The sequence below is a fragment of the Trachypithecus francoisi genome, unplaced genomic scaffold (genome assembly GCF_009764315.1).
Source record: "Trachypithecus francoisi isolate TF-2019V2 unplaced genomic scaffold, Tfra_2.0 Contig01474, whole genome shotgun sequence".
NCBI classification, from domain to species: Eukaryota; Metazoa; Chordata; class Mammalia; order Primates; family Cercopithecidae; genus Trachypithecus; species Trachypithecus francoisi.
Genome location: NW_022681435.1, coordinates 19,059,282 through 19,081,768, shown reverse-complemented (window position 1 = coordinate 19,081,768; position 22,487 = coordinate 19,059,282). Strand labels below are relative to the sequence as shown.

Sequence of the window (22,487 nt, the reverse complement as noted above, 5' to 3'; positions counted from 1 at the left end):
TTTATATTAAGCTGATGGGGTCTTTAACTAAAATTCTGAAAGCAATAATTAAGTTGACTTTAAGACCAAAGGTATACAATGTCAACTGATAAAGATACATCTTAACACAAGTCTGCCTTCACACTTTGCTATTGCATAAGTATTCTTTTATATAAAGAATTTATTTTTAAATTAAATATGTTATTACTATAGAAAAACTTAAAAAGTGAATGTGTCCTAAAGATATAAATATAACTTTGGGCAAGTGTAGATGGGTTTGAAATTTTAAAATAAATGATAAACATTTTTAGAAACAGAATCACAAATTAGCCATTTCAGAAAATTGTTTTGCTTTTCGAAAATATCTGAAATGGAATGACAGTGTGTAAGAGCACATCTTCAGTGTCAGTCAGTTCTGCCACTTTCTTATGTGTGATGCCTGGACTTTAATCCTCAGTTTCCTTTCTGTAAAACAGAGAAAATATCACAGGGCAGCTGAAAGTTTTCAGTGTATGTCTGGAAAATAGCAAATGGTCAGCAGAAGGTAACTAGTATTGTATCTGTTAGTGAAATAACAACATACTGAAACTTGGGTAGTTAACACTTTCAAATACAGTGAGGCTATTGAGCAAAGGAAAATGAAATAAAATCGTGTAACCTGCCAGAAGCCAACTCTGCTTTCCTCCCTCATTTCTTTCCTTTCCTTCCTTCCTTCCTCCCTCCCTCCCTCCCTCCTTCCCTTCCTTTCTTACCTCCTCTTACCTCCCTTCCTTCCTGTTTTTTTAAAAGCTTTTGATTGAGTTTGATTGTACCATAAAGAAAACACTGTCAAAAGTATTCTAATATTTGAAATGAATTATTGATGGACTTTTATTACCGATATGGTTACTTAAATCATTGAAAAAGTATTATGTGTGTAGACACGTAGTTTGATGAAATACTTAAAATTTAAAGTTAATTTTCTTAAGTAATTTGACTAAAACAAGTATCTTAAATAATTTTGCTTCTTTGCCTATTCATTGAGTTACTGAGAAAATACTGCAGAATTTTCAGTGAACCAGTTAGAAGAATTTTTTTAAATAAAGTGTGTGGATCTACGAGGAATCACTTGGACAAGAATAAAGGCAGGAAATTTCCTGTAATTTTTAGTAGAATCCTTGGAAATAATATATATTAATCTCTCTGATTCTAGCTTTACAACTATTGTAGTTTATGTCTGCCCCTGAAAATACACAGCATATATTTGTTATATGGAAATAGAAAATTATTACTTTTAATTGATAGCCTCTGAACTTGCAGATTTTTAAGCTTGAGGTCACAGTGATGTATTTAGGTGTGGTTCTCATTTTCATTCATTGCAGGCCCCTTTTTTGGGACTTGGCATGTTCAATGAGAGCAAGTATTGTACCTTTATAAAAGAATAGTGTGTCTAAACTAGCCAGCTGCTACTGACATGTATGTATCATGAAAACCAACTCTAGCCCACATGTCCAGGGCCTAATAGTAATCAGCATGCAGACGTCAAAGAAATTTAATGCCTTCCTTATTGTAATTGTAATGCCTAACTACACACATTGAACAGATCACTGTGAGGCTGAATCAAGGCAGACATAATGGAAGTATAAAAATATGTAATAATGCCTAGGGATGATAAAATAATGGATAAATTATGATGTGGTTCACCCCACATAAAAGGAAAGAGTTTTTATATATGGAATGTAAGTTTCCAATGAAGATGCATTTCTTAATATAATATCTTTCAGAACAGTAAGAATATGTAATTTTAGCACAAAGATTGGGGAGGAATCTCATAAATATGTGTGAGATCGAATTGAAATTTATGAACAGAATTTCTTGTACAAAAACAGATTAATATATGTACATCCTACTTCATAATACTGGATATTTTCAAAGTATAACTTAGTCATATTGGAACAGAGAGTTTTGAAAACAGATATTGATTTTTCAAAATAACTATGAAGATGATAAAGGACATGAAAAAAAGATACACAAGTCTGTTTCTGGCCTCAAGTCTGGTCACCATTTTTCAAGTAAAATGTCATTTCCTCTAACTGCATAGCCTATGGGCCATTTTAAGTTTCAATGTGGTGACAAGGGAACTTTTTCCATTTGTTTTGGAAAAAAAAAATTGTCTTGTGGGAAGTTCTGATGGCCAAATATATTTTATATATTTTTAATATTTTTGTTTGTGTAATTAGAGTACCACAATTAAAAATGATAATTAGTAGCAAGCTACACACACACACACACACACACACATATATATATATATATTTTGTTTTGTTTTGTTTTGTTTTGTCTTCTGAGACTGAGTCTCACTCTGTCACCCAGGCTGAAGGGCAGTGGCACAATCTCTGCTCACTGCAACCTCTGCCTCCTGGGTTCAAGCAATTCTCCCACCTCAGCCTCCTGAGTAGCTGGGATTAGAGACATGCACCACCACGCCTGGCTAATTTTTGTGTTCTTAATGGAGATGGGATCTCACTGTGTTGGCCAAGCTGGTATTGAACTCCTGACCTCAAATGACCCACCCACCTCGGCCTCCCGAAGTGCTGGTATTGCAGGTGTTAGCCACTGCACCCAGCCAAGCTATATATTTTTAATGACATTTTTGAAGTTTTTCAAAATTTGCATCTTCAGTTGATTACTCATACTTGATATATCTAGTTTTATTTTCTTTCAAGTTTATTTTTTAAAGTTTTGCTGTTATTTAAAAATTAAAATCATTGTCAGACATTAATGAGAAGATGGCATTTAATATTCATTGTGTTGCTTAGTTTTTATTCTCTCCGGGCTCTGTGGCTTACTTCTGTAATCTTGGCACTTTGGGAGGCCGAGGTGGGTGGATCATGAGGCCAGAAGTTCAAGACCAGCCTAAGCAAGATGATGAAACCCCAGCTCTACTGAAAATACAAAAATTAGCCGGGCACAGTGACGGCCACCTGTAATCCCAGCTACTCGGGAGACTGAGACAGGAGAATTGCTTGAACCCAGGCAGCAGAGGTTGCAGTGAGCTGAGATCGTGCCACTTCACTCCAGCCTGGGCGACAGAGGAGTCTTCATCTCCAATTAAAAAAAAAAAAAAAGAATTTTTATTTTGATATATAGTCTGTCACCAAGTATTTATGAAGCATCTACAAAGTGGTACATCTGGTTGCCAGACTTTTAAGAGGAAGCAACAAGACACAGGTGAGTTAACTCAAAGGGATTAGCCCACACCCTAGTATCTATTGTGAGAAAACAAACATGGGTGATGTGGTGGGAAGGATGAGGACATGGTGACCTGCTGGTTATGGTGGGTGACATCTGAGTTGAGGAAGAATTCTATAAATGTTTAGGGTGAGCAGAGGCTGTGAGAATATAAATCACTTGCTGTGTACTAGGGTACAAGGAGCCTGGAAATTAGTCTAGCATTATTGGAAAGTGTTTTGGGGTGTCTTCAACAAAGCAAAATGTGGCCTGATTTACACTTTGGAGTGGCCAAGGTCCCCATGGCTTCTGTGTCCCTGAACCCCAGGTAAGATTCCTGTCAGTGAATGGGGGCCTGGCTCCTTCACAGCAGTGGAGATCTGAATAAGAGCTTTGCAGTGAGACAGAGTCACCCAAGAGATAGCCACTGGCTCAATGGTATCCGGGGAAGAAAGGACCCAAGGATGGTCTTGAGCCTTTAGCCTGAACACCTGAGGGATGGTCGTGCCCTTTGTCAATGCCAGGAAGGTGTGGGAGGTGAGAATTAAAGGGGAAAATGTGGATAAGAGGAGTAAGGTGATAATCATTTTGCTTAAGCCCATCAGCCATATGCTGTTTGGGATGGTAATTACAGTTCCAAATGGAGATGTTAAGTAGGAATTTCAAAGTTCAGAGTAAGTCTGGATCTCACATAGTAGTCAGAGGTAGGGGTATAAACCCCCTTGTTAGTGTGGGTTCTGTGTATGATGAAAATCGCCCAGAGAGACGACAGAGGAAATAAGGGACCTGTGACAGCCTCAGGGGGCTCAGCTACAGGGGTCTGTAAGACACTAGCATAGTGGCCTGAGAAGGCAGGGGGAAAATCACCTTAGTTACCTGACCTGATAAACATTAGTAATGAATAAAAGTAAGTATGCTAGATTTTGCTCTTCAATGTGAATTCATGACATAACTATAGAATGTTGATATGTGTCATATTTACATATTCACATTAGTATTAAGCTTTGCCTCATCCCTCATCAAACATTAATAGATTCTAGACCATCCCGAGGGTCAGAAGTTTCAATTTTAAAAAGTAAGTTTTAGCAAATCTTCAAGGGTGACAAAAGTTGAACCTAAGAAATAAAGCAAGAAGATGTAAATATACTCTGATACGGTTTGGCTCTGTGTCCCATCCAAATCTCACCTTGAATTTTAATAAGCCCCACGTGTCAAGGGCTGGACCAGGTGGAGTTAATTGAATCATGGAGCCAGTTTCCCTCCATGCTGTTCACCTGATAGTGAGTTCTCATGAGAGCTGGTGGTTTGATAAGGGGCTTCCCCCTTCGCTGATTGTCGCTTCTCTCTCCTGCCGCCATGTAAGAAGTGCCTGTTTTGCCTTCCAACATGAAGGCATTGTAAGTTTCCTGAGGCTTCCCTAGTCATGTGGAACTGTGAGTCAGTTAAACCCTTTTCTTTATAAATTACCTAGTCTTGGGTATTTCTTCACAGCAGCCTGAAAACGGACTAATACATACTCCAAGCTGTTTCCTCCCCCAGCTGCTTTTCCACACGTCTGAGCATTTCCATTCAAACTAAAGATCAGGGAATGATGAAGGATTAATAAAGAGCAGAAGTAGAAGACCCAGAGGTGTGACCGTGGCTGTGTGGTGTGTGAGTGTGCGTGAATGGGTGTGTGTTTGGTATGTGTGTGTCTGTGAGTGGTGTCTGTGTTTGAGTGTGTGTGGTATATGAGTTTGTGTGACTGTGTGTGAGTGAGCCTGTGGCTGTGCCCACGCAAGCCAGCATAGAGCTGGGTGAGCTTTAGACAAAGCTCAAAATTAAAGAAGTTAAAATAATTTGAGGAAATCAAGCAGCAAGAATATCTGAAGAGAACAAGATGAGTGGACTGGGGAGGGGAGGTGAAGAGAACCAGACCCTAAGTCCAAGAAACATGGGGTCCGGTGGTGTAAGGAGTCTTTAGGAGAATATGATCAAGGATCATTTTGTTTTCCCATATTTCATGATGTAATATGATGACTTATTTGACGTTGAACAAATTACCAATGATAGTTTTATTAACCATAAAACATGGATAGTTGAAATATCACTGTTTCAAAGAAATCTGCCTGTTTTTATTTCGATTTGTTTTAATATTTCCTGAATAGTATTTAGTGGATTTCTGGATTTCAAAAAGAAAAAAATGAAATAAACAATTCTAATAGAATAAGCTTAGAGGCTTCTACATTAAAGTAGCTATTATAAATTAAAAACCTTTAAGTTACAGAATTTAAGCAGTGTTTATCCACATGAGATAAACATTAAAATCAGAGGTACATCTATGACTAGACCTTTCACATTAAAAATATGTGTTCTATGCTTCTTTGTTAAATACATTATGTAAAACTTCGTTTATTTTGAGTATTGTGGCTTTATTTTATCTTCTCCTACATGACTCAAATATGTAAGAGATTTGTTGTCCCCTGCTAAATAATTTGTTTATTTAAAGAATTAGTAAGGTATAGGTTTAGGTGTCATTACAGGTGCTTTCATGGTTTATTTTAGTCATCCCCATGAGGGAGTAAAACACTCTTTAACTAAAGTCTGATGTAAGTTCGCCACCTTGTGGTAACAATGGGAATAGATGAGGGTTTAAAAAGAAGAGTAATGAAGCAATATAGCAAAGATGTTTAAACTATTTTCCTGATGTAAAAATCTGAAAGAGAAAATTGACTTTTTTTGATTAGCATTTTGTATTTTTCATGCAAACTTACGAGTTATCCCTTAATTATAAAACTGGCTTTTGTGTATGTTTTTAATGTAGCTATACGTATACTTATACATAAAAATATATTTGGAAAATTTCTCCAAAAAATGTAAATATAATTTCAGTAAATCCTAGAAATCATCATTGCCAACATTTTGGCTTTTGCATTTCTGAAAAAAATTTCTATAAGTGCTTTGGTATGTGAGTTTTCATAAATTAAAAAGTGTCTTCTCAGTTTAGCCAGGCGTGGTGGCACATGCTTATAATCCTAGCTACTCTGGAGCCTGAGGCAGGAGGCAGGAGTATCACTTGAACCCAGGAGGCAGAGGTCGCGGTGAGTGGAGATCGCGCCATTGCACTCCAGCCTGGGCAATGAGAGGGAAAATCCGCCTCAAAAAAAAAGGGTATTTACCCAACTTTACATGTTAATAATCTCCCACCCTACTCTATGTTCTCTTAATAATTAAGAATTCCATATAATCACTATAATGATTCCTGGACACCGATGAAACACTTTGCAAAGTTTTAGTTTTTAAAATTTTAAGTGGTAAACAAGTAAGATTGAAAATATTTGGATTAAACAAAGTTAAACAGGCATATTTTGCCTCATGACTTCTTTGAATCTTTCAGTGGGTGCAGGGCCCTGAGAATCACCAAAAGTAACATAATTTTTCAGTCTTAAAGGTTCTCTCGTCAGTAAAACATTGTACTAAATTTTATGTTTCCAAAGAATTTATTACAAAGTATTTGAGTACATGTTAACTGAAGATCATTTATATTGGAATTTCTAATTTAGAGTTAAGGTACCCATAGATAATGTCAAAATCAGGATGTATCTACCAAATTACTATGAAATTTTTGTTACTAAAATTATAAGATGATAGTGTCACTTTTATCCAAGCCTCAATTCTATAGGATCATTAACATGTCTGCGAAAACATTTCTTTGAGATTGGAGCCAAAAGCTGAGAACTATTCGGTTCTACATATGTCCTGGCTTGGTTTTCCAAGATGGGATCTCAATGTCTTTCTTTACAATTGGATGTTAGAAAATACCTGTTATCTTGATGGTCTCCTTAAACTGTTAAAAGAAGATTATCACAACTAGATATCTTACACAGCTGAACCTTCCTCCTATTAAGTAGTACAAACACATTCTAATATGCATTTGCTATTTTATTTAATACGCATAATTTCTGTTTTCTGCTTTTCTTTTAGAATTGAAACATAATGGTATTTCACACTAGACATGGTTGTAACAGAGGCATATGTTCTCCAAAGTACAAAGATAACTAGGAGGTCTTAGTTTCAGAGAAGTCCTCGACGCAGCTTTCAAATATGCATTTTCATGTAGTGTTAACAAGAGATCTGTGAATAATTTTCTTCACTTTACAAATTAGAAAATTGAAGATCAGTTAACTCACGTTTATATTGTACATGTTAACATTTTAAGTTTTTTGTTTCATTTGCTTTTGTTTTGGTAACTGTGGTAGTAGTTCAAGAACAGGTGACATTCTTTTATCAGACACCACATGACAGTATCTGTTACGGTTTTTAAAGATCTATCACATTTAATTCTTACAACTTTATGTAATAGTTATAATTATCCCCATTATATAGATGTAAACAGAAACCGAAAAAGTTAGTGAATTTGCTCAAGATCACATAACTCACTTTGGAAAATCAGACATGTTGACTCCACAGCCTCTGTGCAATACTCTCCTAAAACGGTTTACAGTTCAGTCTTGTAATGTTTGCATCCATGCCTCTGACACTATACTGCATTCTGTGCATAATTAAATCACTCGGGTAAGTATTGTCTTTATCCGCACTTTACAGATGTGGTAACTGAGCAACTTACAGGTTAATCAGCTAAAAGGCAAAGAATGTGAAAGAGGCAACCCTGGGAGTCAGAGACCAGGTGGCCAGGCTGCAAGGGACTCTTCTCTAAACCTGCTTTTGCTTAGGGAGGAAGCAATCTGTCCTTAAGGATTATCACTCCTGACAGCCCAGATCACAGCTGGGCCCTCTGTCCTGTTGGCAGGACTCTTCAGTCCCGGGCTGATGTGTCTGGAGAAGTTCTTTCTAAGTTTTGTTTAATCTACAGTCTGTTGCACAGCCAAAAACGAATGCTCTGCACAAATGCATAGGTATTGGTGTATGTGGGAGGAGGAAACAGTGAAGAAAGATTCATTTTGAAGTGTTGTAGTGTCTACTTTCTATGTGAATGCTTTAAATCAAGAACAATGATATGTTTATACATATGACATTATTTTGGCTGACTAGAATATTTTACTTCATTAACAGAAATCAGTTTCCATCTTAGGATTGTTAGATCTGAATGATAAAATGATGATGTCAATAAACCCAATAAAGTGAAATCAAGTTAGTTGGAAGGTCTCATGTCTAAATACACTTTCAAATAGTTCAGTGACAAATAGCAATAGCAAATTGTTCCATCTATGTTCATAGTGTTTTAACATCCATATGAAGCTCTGTTTGCTATTCTGATAGAAACAAGTATATAGTTGTGTGTCCACTCTTGTGACCCTGGAAACTGTGTGAGGTACTTGGCATTTGGAGTGTTACTTCTTTGGCTGCCACTTTATTATAAATAAATTTTGAGTTTCCTTTAAATCACTAGGAAATAAAGCAGCTGGTTTATAAGAGACAATAGCTTAAATGATGAATATTGAATCTCGTAAGTAGAATAAGTCTTCTGTAAATTGACCGAGGAATATGTGCTTTGTCAGAAATAGTAAAAGAAGCAAAGATATGATGCTGAGTTAAGTTTCTGAGTATATGCTGCCTGTAATCACTACATGCTGCATTGGAAGACCATGGCCTTGACTGGAAGACCATGGCCTTGATCAGAAGACCGTGGCCTTGATTGGAAGACCGTGGCCTTGATCGGAAGACCGTGGCCATGATTGGAAGACCATGGCCTTGATTGGAAGACCGTGGCCTTGACTGGAAGACCGTGGCTTTGATTAGAAGACCATGGCCTCGACTGGAAGACTGTGGCCTTGACTGGAAGACCATGGCCTTGACTGGAAGACCATGGCTTTGATTAGAAGACCATGGCCTTGACTGGAAGACTGTGGCCATGATCGGAAGACTGTGGCCTTGACTGGAAGACCGTGGCCTTGATTGGAAGACCATGGCCTTGACTGGAAGACCGTGGCCTTGATTGGAAGACCATGGCCTTGATTGGAAGACTGTGGCCTTGAAGATTAGTTCTTAACCAAAAAACACATTTGTTAGAGTCTTCTGCTCTCTGGAACATACTAAGGTATGCAGCCCAGTCAGAGTTAACCTTTTGCTAAGTAATATTAATAAGTTAAAACATCTATTGAGTATTTACTACAAGCCTAGTAAACTTAAGCCATTATGAGAGATTAAACATAAACATTAATTTTAAAAAAAAGCATGGTCACAAGCCTCAAATATATACAAAAAAGATGATGAAATATACTCTTAAAACTTAAAAATTACATGTGAAATAGGACTTAAGGAACAGCTAAATTTTCTGATAGAGTGGAATAATATTATAAGACTGTAGATGATAGTGTTCTGATGTGATTTGGATGGCAGAGTGGAGAAGGGGTATCTGGGGCAGGTAGACGAAGGGAGTGCTGTGTGGACACGGTGCCGGATGTGTCAGGAGTGTGCTGGGAGCAAGGGGCTACACGTGTTGGTGGACCGAGTGCACGCAAGTCTTTGAAAGAGCAATGAGAATGTAAGCTTGATTTGGTCTATTGGTGCTATTGTAGTTCTTAACCAGGAGAGAAATGAGAGTCTTTAATGCATCATTGCACTTATGCATTGCTGAGAGAAATATTCAGACAATATCAAGGAAATTCGGAACCCAATATAATATTGTATTTTGGGTGTCTATAAAACAATTTATTTTTGTCCAATTTTATACATTGCTACTTTTTTGTTTGTTTTTTTGTTTTGTTTTGTTTTGATATAGGGTCTTGCTCTGTCACCCAGACCAAGACTGGAGTGCAGTGGCACAATCTTGGCTCACTACAATCTCCACCTCCCAGGTTGAAGTGATTCTCCTGCCTCAGCCTCCCGAGTAGTTGGCATTACAAGCATGTGCCACCGTGCCCAGCTAATTTTTATATTTTTAGTGGAGATGGGGTTTCACCATGTTGGCCAGGTTGGTCTCGAACTCCTGGCCTCAGGTGATTCTCCTGCCTCAGCGTCAATAAGTGCTGGGGTTACAGGTGTGAGCCACCATGTCCAGCCTCTATATGGCTTCTTAACCGTATCAGGATTTGCTTACTTGTTTTTATTTTTCATTGCACAGCAATTCTGTAACTATTAGCAAAAGTAAGGAAGAAAATACATGGAGAAATACCTAGGATAACAGAAAAGAAAAGAGAAGAAAAAAATACACCACAAACAAAAGGGAGGCTAACTCCCTATTAACTGGCATATTTGCATAATTATTTAATGCGTAAAAGCATGTTAAAATGTGATTTATTGACATTCCTGGATTACCTATTGCATTCTCGGTAAAACCACTAATATTTAATAACTGATCCTGGAACATTGATAGTTTCACAACTACTAAGCAGCAGAAACAAACACAATCCCATTTGGATTATTTGGAATTCAAATTTCAGTGCCCTTACCAACATACTAATGCACTTCACTCGATTACCAGAATGCAATGTTATTTTTATTTGCATGTTTAAATTTTTAATCTAACCCATCCTATTTAATAATAGTTATAATAATTTTTCCAACTAATAGGTCAGTAAATATGTAATTTTTAAAGGTATTTCTTACTTGATGGGTATTCTTTCAAAATGTATACTACAATTTGTTAGATAATAAGTATTCTACTCATTTTTACAAAAGCATTTTGCAGCCATTCTAATATAAAATTTTCCAAAATCTCCTTTATACACTGTGTACAAATTTTGACAACATTCGCTATCTAATTAACAGAACTTATCAATTCTGCAGAAGCCATTATAGTCGGCTACAGAAATTCAAATTTGGTTGCTTACTAAAGAGTAGGTCTTTACAATAATACACTGGATTGTTAAATTTTACATTATGAAAGGTTTATGCAGAACAGTACTTAACAAATCATTAGCAAAATAAAGTGTGAAGCCTGATACTTTTTTTTTTCAAAATGACTGTTACATATTTTCTACTCTAATTTTCGTTTTCCAAAATTACTGTTACATGCTTTTTACTCTTTAACCAGGAACATAAAGTCAAAATGAACAGAGAGGGAACTGTTTTGGGTTGGGGGAGGAGGTAGGGCATGAAGAACCAGGAAGAATCACATTGCTTGAATTAGCTATTTCTTTGCCTTGCTTTTGGTTTTCAGAATTTGCGTTTGTTTTTTTTTTTAAGGATTTCTGGGAGTATTAAAATATAGTAAGTTGCCTTATGTATATTAAATTGCAAAATATTGTTTTGACAGTTGTGATTAGTGTTGCAAACGTAGTAAAGAAGCTAACTCTAAAGCTTACGTAATATGCAGTTTTGAAAGTGAAAAACTCATTGTAACAGGACTTCAGTGTCTAAATAGTACTGATCATTAATGTATCTTCATTTATTAATCATTGGAAATTAATGTGTTTTGTGTGCAATAGATTTTGCTTGAATGGCTGTCCTTAAAAGGATTGTAGAGCCTTTATTGAAAAAAGAAACACTAAAATTGCATTTTGTCTGATAACGTGGAGTGAATACAAAGGTAGAATCAAAAGTTAGCTTTTAGAAGCACTTTCTGTAAGCAAACATCCACAATGCAGTATTACTGTAAAGACTGAGCACACTTAAAATATTCTGTCACTCTAATAATGAAATAAATGTATTTTTCCTCATGTTGAAATCATATCTAACATTTGACATTGCTATATTAAACTCATGTTTTCTCATCATTATTTAGCCGTATTTTGTACCTGCTTGAAGTTCATATTTTACCTCCCAGTCCCTTCAATGTGCATTGTAATCTGGAGATAATGATCATTGTATATCGAATCACTAGACTGTATAAAATACATGCATAGTAAGCTAATTTTATTACCATGTATATTAAATGTAATAAGCGTAATATATTTTTTGTGTTGTTCAGGATTAATTTTTTCATGATTCTGAATTTCCATGGCATTTTGTTTTTTCATATTCTTAAGTAATGTTACAGGGTTTGCTTTAGTATATTTTATTCATTAGTACTTGGTAAGTATATATTTTTCAAAATTATTTAAAAATTTCTATTAGGTGTTTTTGCACAGTAAAACTAAATTTATACATTCTTAATTTGGTATAAAGTATAATTTATGCACATGGTAGATGCTTCAGGTTTGCTAAATAAATATGCCTACTTAAAAAAATGTGGATAATGTACTTCATTTTAATGACAGAACATAGCCTATGGCATTTTTATAAGCTGAGCCTCTCTGGAGGAATGCCAGCACTGTTAGTAACACAAGAAATAATGAACATTACGGCACCGTTTCTGAAAATCTCATGACAGATCATTTATCTCAGTTTGTGGTAATTTCTTATGATCTTTTTATTTTTAGATTTGTAATATGAGTGATTTTCCACTGAATATCAGTTATAACTTTCTTCCTTTGTCTTGTTCATCTTGTTTTTAGCTCCTTGTGAAGGCAATACATTCTTCTGCCATAGTAACATGTGTATTAATAACACTTTGGTCTGCAATGGACTCCAGAACTGTGTGTATCCTTGGGATGAAAATCACTGCAAAGGTAATGATTAGTCCCTGAAATCTGAAAAACTTTCCTTCCTGTGGAGTGGGATAGAAGGTTTATATATATATCAGTCGGACAGTCTTTAAAGTAAGAGTATATAGTGCCTTTTATGAGCACTGCATGTCTTATAATCGCTTTGTAAGCATTTTTCTCAGCCTTTACTCATACTGTGTCCAGATGTTTCGTTACTCATTAGCGCACAGTGGACTATCCTTAGCATTTGGATTCTAATTAAAGACATCACCTTATTAGACCCTGCAGAGCTCTGAAAGCGGGAGCTTTCAGGGGAGCACACTACTTTCCTATCATGTGTGATATTGTCTGCTTGTGGCCATACCTGTCATTCATTCTAGTTTGTCTTGATTGGACTTTGTGTACATACTCGAGATAAAATATATTGAACTAGCATTTGCACTTTCAATTATTTCCAGCTACTTCACTTCAGTTTTGCTACGAAAATGCTTTTCTTCCTTTCCCATGAACATAGCTCCCAATGCCCTTGCCTCCTTCCCTTGTCTATACACAAAGGCTTGGTTATGTAAACAGGGATCCTTGGCTGGATGACGGATGTTGCATGTTTTGGTTAAGATGAAACGATGAAACTGCCATATAAAGTATTTTACTGAGATCCAGTATTAAATCATTGACAAAAGAAGATAGGCAAATAACTCTTTCATGCTTGAAGTCCAGTAGTATCTACAAAATGCCTTCTGTTCATAGAAGTAAAGAAGGAATACCACAGTGTTCATTGCTTCATACAGTCAGTAGGAAAGGCAGTTACACTATCAACACTTTTGCTGTTGATTACTTTCCTGTCTACTTTTGAGTGGATTAGAAATTTATCTATTTATTTATTTTTTTGACGGAATCTCGCTCTGTCACCCAGGCTGGAGTGCAGTGGCGTCATCTGGGCTCACTGCAAGCTCCACCTCCCGGGTTCACGTCATTCTCCTGCCTCAGCCTCCCGAATAGCTGGGACCCGCCACCATGCCCGGCTAATTTTTTGCATTTTTGGTAGAGACGTGGTTTCACCGTGTTAGCCAGGATGGTCTCAATCTCCTGACCTCGTGATCCACCCACCTCAGCCTTCCAAAGTGTTGGGATTACAGGCGTGAGCCCCCGTGCCCGGCCAGAAATTTACTTTCTAATTGATCTTACTGCAGACCTGTTAATAATTCGTAGTCACCATTGGCTTTGTTTGGCCTGTGTAAATGTGGTCCCATCTACGTAAGAAATATTTCACATGAGATGGCAATCAACACATGTGAATGGATGTGCATTATGAAAGTCCTTTTTTTTTTTCAGAAAGAAAAATGATTCGTTTAACCTTTAATTGATTCTCTTGTGATAGGAGAAAAACTTTTTATAATTGCAGTCATTTCTAATTTATGGAGGTTACGCCCATGGCAAGAATGTAGTGTAACCTAAAGTTTGTCCCATGTGCCCTTGAAAAGAATACCTATTTGCTGTTGTTGAGTGAAATGTTGTAAAGATGCCTGTTATGTCTGGTAGGCTTGCAGCATTGTTCAAGTCTTCTCTTTGCCTTTGATTTTCTGCTGTGTTTTGTCCATTATTGAAAGTGGGTGTGAAATTCTTCGGCTATCGTGGTTGAATTATCTACTTCTCTCTTCACTTCTGTAAAATTTTTCTTTCATGTAATTTTAAGCTTGGTTGCTAACCTCATGTATGTGTGTAATTGTTATGTCTGCTCATGACCCTTTTATCACTACAAAACAATCTTCTAGAGTTTAGTACAGTTTTTTGTCTTGAGTTATATTTTGTCTGACATTAGTATAGCCACTACATCTTTCTTATGGTTTGGTTTCCATTCTTCTTTTCCACGTTTTTACTTTCAGTCTGTCTGCATGTTTGAATATAAAGTGTTTCTTTTGTAGACAGTCTGTATTTGTATCTTATTTTTTATCCAGTCTGAGAATTTTTGCCTTTTCATTGGGTTGTTTAATCCATTCACATTTAGTACTGTCATTGATATAGCTGGACTTCATATATTCCATTATACTTTTTGTTTCTAAATGTCTCATTTATTTTTTTCTTTTCCTTCTTTTATTGCTTTCTTCTGCATTAAGTTAGTATATTCTAGTGCAACATTTTAATTATTTTAGAGTTTTTAATGCATTTTTGTACTTTCTTAGTTCCTTTAGGACTTAAAACATACAACTTAGCTTCCCAGAATGTATTTTAGATTATGCTAAATTATAGTGAGACATAGAAACGTTCTTCCTATATTCTCTCTTCCCTTTTCCAATTATATTTGTACATATTACATTTTTAAACGTTCTAATTATATTTGTACATATTACATTTTAAACATTACAAACCCAACAATACATTGCACTAATTATTACTTTATATATCTGTATGCCTTTTAAAGTGGTTGGGAGAAGAAAGGTCAGCAAGTATATTAATGTAACTTTTTATATAATCCTTCTGATTTACTATTTCTGGTTCTCTTCATTTGTTTTTCTAGATTTGCGTTAGCCTGGTGTCATTTCCTTCCCCAATAACATTTTAGCTCCCACCTGTTTTACACTGTATTGTCACCAGTATATTGCATTTATGTAATATCTGTTACATAATCTCTGTTGCTTTCAAGATGTTTTATTTTTTTTTTCATGTTTTCATTGTCATACATCTTTGCGTGGATCTCTGCATTTATCCTACGTGGAGTTTGTTGAACTTAGATGTGGGTTTTCTAATTAAGTTTGGGAAGTTTTAACTCCTCTAGATTTTTTGTTGTTGTTCTTTTTCCTGTTACTTTCCATCTCTCCTTTGTTTCTTATACTCCCATTACATTATGTTAGTGTGCTTGTTGATTTGCCACACTTTTTTTTTCTCCTGAGGCTGTTATTTTTCTGCCTTCTTGTTTTGAAACTCATGTTCATATTGCACTATTCTCATGCCTCTGTCTTTATAAAGTTAGCTGATACTTTCTTTTTCCAGCCGAAATGTACTGTTGAGGCTCCAGGAAATTATCATGTTAGTAATTGCACTGTTCAATTCCAGACCTTCCCTTTTTGTACGATTTATATTTATTAGTATTCTCTATGTGATGAGCATTGTCCTCATTTTCTTTAGCTTCTTCAATCTTAGTTTGCTTTAGTTCCTTAGACATATTGATTATAGCTGCTTTGAAATCTTTGTCAACTCTGATATCTGGCTCCCCAAAGGGTCCTTTCGTTGCCTGCTTTTTCTTTTTTCCTATATATACACTTGACTTTACTGTTTCTTTACATACCTTACAACATTGTGTTGAAAGTCACGTGTTAGTAGCATCTCTGAATACTAACTCCTTCCTCCCAGGACTTGTTATTTTCTTGTTTGTTTCTAAATGTAGACTTGGCCAGACCATTTTAGTGAAGCCTCTGATGCTGCACCACAGAGGCCACTGCCTTGGGCTTCGCACCAGCAGCCTCGGGCAGCGCGGTTTTAGCGGGGCTCTCTGTGCCTCTCTCATTTCCTGTTCTCTCTATTTAGCTATCACCTCTGTTTGCATTGCAGCCAGTTGTTAGTCTCCACCGATGGTCCTCGATTGTCGACTGATGGTTCTACTGCTTTCGACAGTGCCCAAGATCATAAACTGTTCTACAGTCTGGTCAATTAAATTTAATTAATTGCAAAGGTAGTCCTTGAGTCTAGCTTTTGTGAGTTGTTATAACCCAGGAGGACTCTCGTTAGCTGTTACTCTCTTAGCTGTTCTGTTCAACTTCTAGATGTCCCAAGGTTCGTCTTACTGCTCTTAAGACACTAATGCTCTCTTAATTGCATACTTAATTGCATACTGCCTCTTAAGTGCATAAAGCGCCAGATATTCCCAGGTGGTCTCCCATCCAAGTATCAACCAGGCCCTCTTAAAACGCTAAGAGGCAGTTAGTGTCTTTAGAGCAATAAAACAAACCTTAGAATGTCTAGAAGCCTGTGCATATCACAACATCTCCATAGTTCTTGAAATGGTCGTTAGGCTTGAGTTTCTCCACACACCATTTCAAATAAACTAACTTTATTTAGGGGAAGCTATAATCCTTTCTGTACTTGTAGCCTTGCTCTCTTTCTGGGCACACCTTCTCCACCAGTGCTCTGGATGGGGGCAGGAACCGTGGTGCAGGTCTGTTTATGCACAGAGTACTTGGGTGAGGTTGCTAACATGTGGTGTTGTCAACTTGCCACTCCAGGCAGCTCTCCTGTGTCAGCAAACTTGGGTAAGCATGATCCAGGCCTGGCATTCTCCGCTGGAGACACCTTGTGTTGAGCTCCTGACCTCCAAGTTGAGGCTGAGAGGAGGAACCTCAGGAGCCCCAGACATCTCAGCCACTCAGGCCAGAAAAGAAGCATGTCCAGCATAGACCTGCTTGAGAAATACTGGTAGCTTTCCCTCCTAAAGAGGTGCCATAACTCACTTAACTGGGAGCTGCAGGGAGAGAGTGCCCTGCGCTCTTGTCCACACCTCCCTGAGGAGGGCTCCCGTCATGGTGAATCAAGAGTGAAGGAAGCAAGTCATGGCTCAAATGCCACAGGCTCTCACTGTTCCTAAGGACATTTAGTAGACTGGTTTATATAAATACATCTCCACTTGATGTACACCATTAGGACAATTTCTGGAGTTTCATTAAACCAGGCTTTGATTGGTTGAGTTTTTGAAATAATTTTCTAACAGTTGTGATTATTTCGTTTGGGAAAGAGTCCATGCCATCATTCCATAAGTGTGTGTCTTCAGATTGAATTGAATTATTCTTTGGTATCAGAATATTATTGCTACTTTATAGATAGGGGTGTGTGTGTGTGTGTGTGTGTGTGTGTCTGTGTGTCTCTGTGTGTGTGTTTTAAGCTGAGATGCTGGACAATGGGGAGGGAGGCTATTTTTAAGACTGGTCAGTGTATTTTTTGTGAAAACTGAGACCTTGTATTTATTTTTAAATATTTTCTTAAGCTACGCTAGATAGATAGATAGATAGACAGACAGACAGACAGATAGATAGATAGATAGATAGATAGATAGATAATTAGAGGATGGAGAGAGAGAGAGTGTGTGTGTGTATGTGTGTTTGTGTTAGTGTCTGTATGTGTGTATTTTAAGCTGAGATGCTGGGCAATGGGGAGAGAGGGCTATTTTTAAGGCTGCCCAGTGGTTTTCTTGTGAAAAACGAGACCTTGTATTTATTTTTAAATATTTTCTTAAGCTACTACAAGCCTGTAAAAATTCTGTGCTCAGCCTGCTTTATTTAAGTTTTTAATGCACATTTTGACTATAGTATTAATTTTTGCTGTGTTGCTTCTCGTTTTGTCCGTTTGTTGTTTTCACTCTCTCCAACCCATAGAGAAGAGGAAAACCAGCCTGCTGGACCAGCTGACCAACACCAGTGGGACTGTCATTGGCGTGACTTCCTGCATCGTGATCATCCTCATTATCATCTCTGTCATCGTACAGATCAAACAGCCTCGTAAAAAGTATGTCCAAAGGAAATCAGACTTTGACCAGACGGTTTTCCAGGAGGTATTTGAACCTCCTCATTATGAGTTATGCACTCTCAGAGGGACAGGAGCTACAGCTGACTTTGCAGATGTGGCAGATGACTTTGAAAATTACCATAAACTGCGGAGATCATCTTCCAAATGCGTTCATGACCATCACTGTGGATCACAGCTGTCCAGCACTAAAGGCAGCCGCAGTAACCTCAGCACAAGAGATGCTTCCATCTTGACAGAGATGCCCACGCAGCCAGGAAAACCCCTCATCCCACCCATGAACAGAAGAAATATCCTTGTCATGAAACACAACTACTCGCAAGATGCTGCAGATGCCTGTGACATAGACGAAATCGAAGAGGTGCCCACCACCAGTCACAGGCTGTCCAGACACGATAAAGCCGTCCAGCGGTCAGTATCAATAGATTTTTTGATGACAACTATAACCTGAGGACTGAAACACTTCCAGAGTATTGTCTTCTATTTTGTCTTCATATTTCAGTTTCCCTTTAATTAATGATTTAAACCCTAGTTTTCCAATAGTTTCCCTCTTCTTTTTCCTTTTCACTGCTATCCGTATTCTTCCTAAACCTCATACATGTGCAGGATATGTATATGTGTGTGAACACACATGCACACAGAGACCAAAGATACTTTGTTTATTTCTAAACATATACACATATTTATTTTATAAAATTATGGCTTTTAATATATAATAGGTTTATAATGCAAACTTGCTTCCATGTGACCATTGCTCCCATCAATATTTATCTATTTTGAGATACGAAATGATATTTGAAAACGATTGCCTTACCAAGATGGCTCACCCATCTTGATGAACAATTTTAATCCCGAAATAACATATTTTTCAATATAATGTATTTATTTTTGGTAGGAACACAAAAATACTTGTCTTTCACATATTACATAATGTTTATATTAGGAATTGCATAGGATAGTGCAGTGTATTCATCATTTACACTTAAATGTTGTTAGAAACATTTGATTTATTTTCCTTTAACTATTATCTGTGTTGTATTATTAGCCTTAAAATGAGTAAAATTTTTGAGAAAAATCTTTAAATTTAGGAAAAATTATTTTAAATTCTGAAATCTTGTCAACTTATACTTCATTTTGCATGTTTACTAGCATTCCATTTATTTTATAAATTGTGACATACTTTCTCCATTCATGATACATTCTCAAAACCTAAAATACTTTAGTTGGTTTGATATGTTTTGCATGCTGACGTAAGTCTATTTCCACAGTTTTCTGAATTTTAAAAATGCTTTTGAGTAAATATTTGTATACGTGTATTTTTCGTGCAAATAGTACTTTGTTGAATGAAATAGCCGTAACATTCCAGGTTCTGCCTCATTGGGTCTCTAAGCAAACATGAATCTGAATACAACACAACTAGGGTCTAAAAAGAAAATTCAAGGTAAGCAGATGCCCTTGGTTCCTTTTCCTACTTTGTCGTATTCTGTTTTGTGGCAACTGTCTTGTAGTTTTCTAGGGAATGTGCTATTTATCCATTATTTCTTGAGCTATGTGTTTCATGACATTTCATGATTAGAAGTACGATGGGTTCAGTGTTTACAGGAGAGATGATTCTCAGGATACATACCTTTGAAAGAAATCTTGATATTCTTACCATCAAGAATTGTACTAAAATGTAATTTAGAAGGACATCACATTAATCATCTAAATTTTACATGTTTTAAGGTACAGATAATAAAATTAACGAACATTCTCCAAAGAAATACTAGAAAAAACTCAAGGTTTTCAAACCAAGAAAATAGAATATTCAGTCTCAGTGTAGCTGAAGTTAATATTTAAAACTGGTAACTACTTTATGTAATTTGGCAACATTCTACTCAAAATTCATACACTAAATAGTTTTGGTACTTACACAATTTATAAACTCTTATTTTTGCATGAATATGTGCCTCATCTCATCAAAATTAGATGCAGCATGTTGTGTCAAATTTTATACTATAAAATTTGAATGCAAAAGGTTTCATTAATCCCAGTTGTCCTTGTGTACATTGATTTTGTCATCGGGTATCACAATGGCTTTAGTTTTTGCTCTTGATTGTCTATATCTATATTAGCCTAATTTGTCTCCAATTGAATTTGCTTGACAGCTAATCTCTTCTAAACTCCTCAAGCCTATCAACTATTCTTGAACTAGGTGAATGCATTTCCATGCTCTATATTACATTAATAAATTGGTGTATTTGTATGCATTTTTCATTGGGAGAAAATGTTTTAACTGTTCTTTATTTTCAGAGAAGAACTATTTATACAAACATGGGGACTGAAAAGAAAATTCTGTAGTGAATTGTGAAAAGTGGACATATTTCTAAATTCATTCCACTGCCTTTATCCAAACTTAAGAATTACAGACATTTGTTATTCCTTCGGCAAGACATCCCCGCTGCACAATGATATGTTCATTTCGTAATTTGGTTGCTGGCCACCAAGTGCTCCTTAGTTTTTAAATACATTTTGAGATTAACTGGAAACTTGAAGAAGAAATTAGTTCCCGATTAAGACTATCCCAACTTTATTTTTATTGTCAGTTTCACTTTTGTTTCTATGTTGTTTTATGTCTTTGTTATATAATTGTACATTGTGTGATATGTGAAAAAAAACACGAATTTGGATGAACTTTGTGTTACATGTACATTGTTTTCATTATATAGACTGCTTGAGAATAGTGCGTTCCTGAATGGTTTTGAACATGCTACAGTGAAAAGTGACAGTGTGGACCATGGAATCACCAGCTAGAGGTTATGGACTATCACACCTATTATTATGTTCTGATTAAATAACAGGAAAAAGTAACAAGTAAAATTACTAGATTGCAATAAAAAATTTCATTTTTTGGTCTTTCCTATATACCCCTGATTTCCTTTTTGTTTTATATCAAAGAAAGTACTGAGTTTCAGAAATCCTTTTTGAAGTCAGGTATTTTACCATTCATACTCTACAGTAGAAATGTTTTTGATGAAGCACTCAGCAATATGACCAAATTGCCAGTTTGAGAAAATACCCTGCATGTCAGTACTGGATATTTGAGTTGGGAAAATATCCATTTTGTTAGACACATTGTAAAAAGCATGCATTGTCAAATACTGTTGTTACTCTTCCATTTCTTTATGTCATATGCTTGCTACTTATGACTTTTTATATAAATATATATAAAATGTATAATAATTTCCTAATTTGAGTTAAGAGAAATGTTTTCTTCCATTAGAGTGATTAAAAAACTGACTTACATAAATACACATTTTATATCAACTCTTTCCACCTTTTAGCATACAGGATGTCCTTCATTATTAAGGTTTACTTCCCAAAATATTTGGCTTCTAAAAGTTTAGGAGAATATTTTCTTCTTTTAGAATAGGGAACTCTTGTTTAAACTGCTTTAAAATCACAAGCCCTTTTATGAACTAAACTACACCATTATGAATTATTCTTATTCTCAGGCACACGTAATACACCTGAAAGCTTAGTGATTATGATGTGTTTAACATAAAGTAAAAATCCCAAAATATATTTTATTGTTATTAAGTTATATACACACTCTGTAAAGTTTGACTTGGTGAGTGGTTATTTTTTTAAATATTCAATGTATAATCTGACAAAATAAATTTTTAAAATAAGAATTACTATCAGTATATATGCTTCCCAGCATTTTCAAAACTACTGAATTCTCCAGGTTGAAAGAACACTGTTCTTCCACTGGCAGAGCAGTCTGGCCGACTAAAATTTGGACTTTGCAATTCAAGTAGGCTTTGCAAACTAAATAGATGAATTACTGTTATACTTCCCTACTAGGAATTCAATGTCATATATGTTAAAAACTAAATAAATAGAAAATAAAATAAAGTTTTACAATAGAAAAGTCAGAGAGTTCTCATAGCCATTATAAACACTCTATCTTGAAAAGATGTCAAGCTACAGAATCACTTCAATGAATTTAATAAACTAGGGAATACAGAAAAGGTATTGAACACGACAGATGAAGATTATTTTTCATTTTTATGCTACATAGTTTTATACACATTGCTTATGATAAAATGTACCCTTTTTATTTGGCTTGACTGGTTTATTTTTTACCATGGTTCCTTTTTTGCCCTTTAATTCAAAATTAATACACCAAAGATTTTTTTAAAGGATTAATCATATCTTATATTGCTTTCTGTATTTAAAAATCTTCAGAGGACTCCTTTCCCTTTGAATGATAATATCAAAAGTATGATATAACTGTCAAGATTTTTTTATTTGTAACAGCAACAAAAATAGTGAAATAGG

The 22,487-nt window shown here is 35.9% G+C and overlaps 1 protein-coding gene across 2 annotated transcripts in view; it reads left to right on the top strand.

Annotated features, from left to right (window-relative positions):
* The window catches only part of NETO1 (neuropilin and tolloid like 1), a 124,609-nt gene extending 103,307 nt beyond the window's left edge, over nt 1-21,302 (top strand). For both annotated transcript variants that reach the window (XM_033175602.1, XM_033175593.1), the window contains exons 8-11: nt 12,567-12,680; nt 18,017-18,575; nt 19,531-19,605; nt 20,457-21,302. In XM_033175602.1, the coding sequence (XP_033031493.1) occupies nt 12,567-12,680; nt 18,017-18,575; nt 19,531-19,591 (734 nt within the window). In that variant the 3' untranslated portion in view covers nt 19,592-19,605; nt 20,457-21,302. The remainder of the gene's footprint in view (nt 1-12,566; nt 12,681-18,016; nt 18,576-19,530; nt 19,606-20,456) is intronic.
* The last annotated feature ends 1,185 nt before the right edge of the window (nt 21,303-22,487 follow it).